This window comes from Fundulus heteroclitus, chromosome 19 (assembly GCF_011125445.2).
Source record: "Fundulus heteroclitus isolate FHET01 chromosome 19, MU-UCD_Fhet_4.1, whole genome shotgun sequence".
NCBI lineage: Eukaryota > Metazoa > Chordata > Actinopteri > Cyprinodontiformes > Fundulidae > Fundulus > Fundulus heteroclitus.
This window is the reverse complement of record NC_046379.1, coordinates 17,687,809-17,693,808: the sequence shown is the minus strand read 5'-3', so window position 1 is coordinate 17,693,808 and position 6,000 is coordinate 17,687,809. Positions and strand designations below refer to the sequence as shown.

General features: G+C 42.3%; 1 protein-coding gene across 1 annotated transcript in view; it reads left to right on the top strand.

The window, feature by feature from the left end:
• Positions 1-244: 244 nt before the first annotated feature.
• spred1 (sprouty related EVH1 domain containing 1) overlaps positions 245-6,000 on the top strand; it is a 46,706-nt gene continuing 40,950 nt past the window's right edge. Inside the window, exons 1-2 of the mRNA XM_021315925.2 lie at positions 245-821; positions 917-1,041. Coding sequence (XP_021171600.2) covers positions 1,010-1,041 — 32 coding nt within the window. The 5' untranslated portion in view covers positions 245-821; positions 917-1,009. The remainder of the gene's footprint in view (positions 822-916; positions 1,042-6,000) is intronic.

Here is a 6,000-nt window from a genome sequence, read left to right as displayed (position 1 = left end):
AAACTTCTTTTGGGAAGTGTTGGGACTACTTTAGTTGTTACCCCCCAGCACACCGACATTAGCTAATTGACCACACATGGCTACAGGGGAAGACGTTTAAGCGCAATATTAATTCCTCTTCGACAAGTCGGAGTTCACTATATTTTAGCTGAGCATAATTTCTCGCAAGGGTGACATGTTTTCACTACGTCGCGGAAGGATCCGACTTTTTTCTCAAGCGAGGGTCGACACATCCGCCCAGTTTTCCGACGTTCCGTCCCCTACCTCCCCTCCTTCCCCGAGTTGAAAATGGAGTTCGATAAAAGCAGATGTCCACCAACTTTTCCTGGAAATTTCGTGCCTGTATCTGTTTGATATTTGCCTCAGTGTTCACATTTACAAGAGCCCATTTCTTTTGTCTGTCTGTTTGTTTGTTTGTTTGTTTGGCTTTCGGGATGCCTTTACTGCAGAATACTTGGACACGTTGACGGAGCGGACGCTGCACAGCGCTTTTTTTTTTCTTCCGAGTGTCGTCCTGGAGCTGAAGTTGGGCGAATGGATGCTCGACGTAAATAACCTGCCAAACGTTCAAGTCTGCGACATTTTCTCCTCTTTTTTTTTGTTTGGGAGAGGGAGATTTCTAAGCATTCTGTGCAAAGCGAAGAGCCACTGCGTGTTCGTTGAAGGAGGATGGTGCCGCTGGCTCATTTGTTGTGGTCGGATTTTACTTCCAGGGAGGATAAAATGAATCAACGGCTGTCATTCCCCCTCGTTGCTTTACTCTAGTCCCAGCCAGCAGAGCTAAGCTAGCTTTCACTCGGATGTTCGCAGGGGACGCTTCAGTAAGGCATGCCCCCTCTTTGTACATCGTTTCTCCGACATCCTTAATAGGGGCTTATTCGTTTTTTTTTTTTGTTTTTTTGTTTTTTTTATGAAGGAGGGAAAAAAAATGGTGATTTCTGTGGTATTTTATCCCGCCGTCACTGCGTCGTCGATGCTATTGCTAGGATTTGGATCCTCGTGAGGAAAAATGAGTGAAGATTCAACAAATCCAAACAACGAGTGAGTACTTTTTTTTTACTTCGATATACGAAGATATCTATCTATCAATATATATACACACACACACACGCAACACATATGTTCAATAAACACATAAATACAGCTGAAATTAGTAATCGGGTATGTTTAGTTAGAGCAGTGCTCTCTGCACGTTGTCCCACTGACATTTCTCAACGTGCTGCGCTGGTATTTCACAATGCTTTGCCTTCTAGGATATATCATTTAAACTTCTGAATTGAATGCTTATAGTCTATTTGGAAGAACAATGGCACAGGTTTATTGTTGTTATGACAACAGTGATACATTTGCAAACAATCCAATCGCTGCTCGTTCTCTCGCTTTGACACATCTGACATTATCTACGACGGGATCATCTATAACAGGCCTCTATATTGAAGCTACAATGTTAGTGGGATTATTTAACCCGGGTTCTATAATAATAATAATAATAATAATAATAATAATAATAATAATGATATTGCGCTGATCGCCACTTAAATTTTTTTTTTTTTTTAGCATTCTGATAATAGACAAGCTCGATTGAGATTTTAAAATGAATGTGGATATTTGTCAATCGCAGTACACCATGATCACACGGCGTTATATTGGCAGTGTGGATGTGTGTGTGTTAGTCAACTGCTGTCCGCCATGATTTCGGCACCTTCCCGTGGACGTTAAATCCTCTATTTAATCCCCGTGTTTGAATCTAGCCTTCCCTTACCCGTAACGCATATCGTAACCAAGCCATCGGTCGTTATCGTGGCATTTAAAAGAGCAGAAGATGGCTTTTTTTTTCTCAATCACACACATTTACATATGACGGTCCCCATTCATAAAAAAAAAAAAAACACGGCGTTACATTCACGCCCAGTCTCCCCGCGACTCGCGGACGCTAACGACGTCAATCTGTACATGTCGTGCTTTTTCGTTCACGTCGCTCGCATTTCTGGTCCCGGTTAGCTATTGTGTGAACGGGGCCGATCCCCCCTCCACCTCCACCCCCCCTTTCCTCCCTCCTCCACCCCCCTGTGAGGGCTTGTTGACAGTCAGTGAGAAATATCTGCTTCGGGAGGTGGTGCGGTCACATGATCTCCTCCATTCATAAAGTACCTGCCTGCCCATTCACAGCGCTGTAGACTGTTTCGCATTGCACCGACGGCCGCACAATGATCGCATTTTCTTTCTGGTTAAATACCGGGCAGTCACATGTAATGCAAGAGCAAGGTCTTATTTTATATAAGTGGGCTATTATGAGATAGAATCCACCCCCCCTCCTCCCCTACCTCCTCCCCTCCCCTCATCTCCCAGGGTTTGTTTTTGTTACAGGAGGAAGTAAAATATCCTTTGCGGCCATCTACATTGTCCAGGTTTGACGACTGAAACACACCCATTTCTTCTCCCCTTTCCTTCTGTCTGCCCTGTGTGGTGCTGATTGATTTAATGCATTTTGTCCTTGAAGTGCACTTATGTCAGCTTATGTAACGTATGCCATGCAGGCACATTTTCATATTGGACAGCAAGTGATCCAGCGTGGATCCTTTTTAACACAAATGTGTTGATTAATCGAAATCTCTTTGAATATTTTTTGTCGTTTTTTTTTTTTTGGTTCAGTTATTTTTTATTTTTTTATGTTTGATGGGCCTAGACAAGCTAAAACCTCTCGTTGTGTCGACTTGAAGAGGGGGGAAAAAAATGAACCATGCGCATTTGTAAAATTTCACCCCATCTCCTTAGAAACACGGCAAGGATCGTCAGCCGCCACTTTTGGATCTTATTTTTTTTGACGTGGGCTTATGCATTATCCATGGGTTTTAAACCACAGTGCCGGGTTTGTTCCACGCTGCATGATGGCGGCAGCGAAGAAGATAAAATGATCTGAACATCGTTGCTATGATTCCACCACCTTTTTGCTAGTTGCGTGATTCATGGTAACAGGAAAGGAACACAATACGGAGCAAAGATTGTCTTTTTTTTTTTTTAAAGACTACCAAAAGATGTATTTATACTTTCTTTTTAGCTATAGGAATTATAACAAAGACATTGTTAAGTTTCCCTTTTTCAGCTTCTAGCATTCAGGTTTTTTCCCATTGCTCAGATGCATTTAGATCTTAGAGGAGTCGGTTGCTAATTTCCAATATTCTTTTCTCAAATCCTTAGAATCCTTGAGTAAATGCTGCTTTTCTAACAGATTACTATTTATGTGTTTATTAGATTTGTGTGATAGGAACAGACACGCAATTCCCATAAACAAACTGAATACAACAGCAGTACAACCTATTAACAGGTTATATGGAAATCATACCTGTTTTCTTTCAATTGATATTTGCAATCATACTGTAGAATCAAAAACCTATAAATATTTCAATATGCAGCTTACATATTCATAATCAGATTAGTGGATTTGTCATTTTGGAGGCCCTTTTTGACATCAAGGAACCCCGTGTGTTCTCAGAGGAAGTGAGTACCGTACATGATTGATTGTGTGCATAATCTGGATTCAGTGTCCAACTGACAGTTGCTGTAAATAGACTGCGCTGTTTTTGTACTTAAAAATACTCAACCATACCACCTTTATTTTTCTTGTTAGACGTGTGGTTATCTAGCTACAAAGGTCATCCATGCAGGAATTGTAGGAGCTAAGACAGATAGCGTCAAAGAGGGAGTAAACAGCCAGACCCACGAGGCAACGGTGCCTGTTATTTTTGAGCACGGTGTTTATCAGGCATGAAATTTCGCTTTCTTGTTACGTGTCCTCTGTCAGTATAAAATCGGAACAAATGCCTGCAGATTGCCTTGCAGCGATCTTTGCAGCATTTTTTTTTCCCTTCCTCCTCTTAATCGTCTGTCAGAACAAAACATCTGGAAGTGCCCGCAGATCGCGCTAAATTAATAACCGCTCTCGTTTAGCTTTAGGCAAGGCAAGTTTATTTGTAAAGCACATTTCAGTAACAAGACAATTCAAGGTGTTGTACATGAAAAGAACATAAGGAAGAAAAAAAACGTACAAAAGAAAGCACAGTGCAGCAGAATCGAGAGAAGTTGGACTACTAAATTGATCTAATCTTTCAGTTTACTGCGACGGCATAAGTTCAACTTTAACATTCAAAAGCAACTCAAAACAAATAGGTTTTTAACTTTGATTTAAAGGATCACAGAGTTTCAGCACTTTTACAGTGTTCTGGGAGTTTGTTCCAGATAAGTGGAGCAGAGGAACTAAATGCTGCTTCTCCATGTTTGGTTCTGGTTCTGGGTATGCGGTAGGCTGGAGACAGAAGACCTTAGTGGTCTGGAGGGTTGATGCACTGATAACAAGTCTGTGATGTATTTAGGTGCTAAGCCATTCAGGGATTTATAGACTAACAGAAGTATTTTAATGTCTATTCTCTGAGATACAGGGAGCCAGTGTAAGGACTTTAGAACTGGGGTTATGTGCTCTACTTTCTCAGTCTTAGTGAGGACGCAGGCAGCAACGTTCTGCATTTTAGCTGCAACTCACTTTTTCCTCAATGTTTGAGCCAATTGAGGGAGAAAACATTTGGCTCCAGCTGCTTCCTGAATGTATATTAGTATTTTAAAATTGCTTCTTTTCACTACATTTGTACAATTAGCCCAAAGTAACTTTTTGGGGCCGAACGCCATGCTGTAGCCGGCCCATAGACTTCAAGTGACCTGACAGAACAATGTTATAACAGCTACATTAACACTACTGTAAACCCTCATGAGTGAAACACTGACTGGTTATGTGGAGAAAAGTGAGACTGGTATAGCCCCTGCTCAGCCCACTAATATAAAGCAGTGGTGAATTACAGGTAGGTCGGGCTCGTCACAGAGGTGCATTAAATCCCTCTCTTTGGTGCCGGTTTGTTAGGTTTTCAAACTACTTCTCTCAGACAATTTCTCCTGACTTCCTCCTCTTGACTGGAGGAATCTCCCCCCCCCAAAAAACCCTGTGCTTTATGAGCTCAGATTGGAGCTACAGACTACTTATGCCTTGGGTTTGATATTCTCATGTGCATCGATGCAAAGTTCGGCATTCCACACGCAACATCGTCACTCTTTGACGATGTTGGAAATAAATAGAATTGTTGTGAGCTACAAGCTTTGATACATCAGAAAATGTCCAAATATATGTCCTTTGAGCTTGCAGTGTGCGTAAATGTATTTTACGTGAGGTGGTGTTGTCTGGAATACGGCGGGTGAACCAAGCTGCCATAGACACACAGCGCAGCCCTTGTTGAGGACATGTTACCTGGCCTTGGTGCGGCGGTGTCCACAAGGCTGAAATGACAGAAGAGCTCATAAAGCCTCGTGAGATTCTTGGTTCGCGTCCTCTTCAGATGGCCATTGCAGAGATTTTACATGCCCTCGTGCATTTTTCTTTGTGAAAAGCCCGTTTCCTCCGTGCCACATGTTGCGGGGCAAGGCCTCATTGTTTGAGATTCCTGCCATATTGTCTGTTGCCAGTCAGGTGATCCTCGGCAACTCATCTCTCTGTCCGCTTGCTATCTGTGTGATTGATTTGGAAAGCTCAGTGTTCTGTCTGCCAATGAGGGTGTCCTGATCTTATCAACCCGTGAGCTGTTTTCACTCGCTTCAGTTTTGCAGAGCTTCCCAAAGAACATTGTTCCCAAACAACCCCCATCATGTCTGGAAGCGACAAAAGGTGGACGGCTCTTTCAGGTGGGCTTTATGTCCCGGGTGTCGGTAATTACTCATATTCTGTGGCTCTCATATTAAGCTGGTAAATAGTTTCATAGGCCTTTCAAAAGTTAGTATACTGTGGGATCTGGCCTCCTTTAGGCATGAGTCGTTATGAGGTTCTCGTGGTATGATGAGCTTGGTGAAAAATACTCCGCTCTCACAGTGTCATGGCATTTAAACAGAAATTTATAACATGATGCAATTGCTTGTGTTTAAAACAGAAAAGCAACAGCTGTTTCTACTACTGGTGAAATCAGA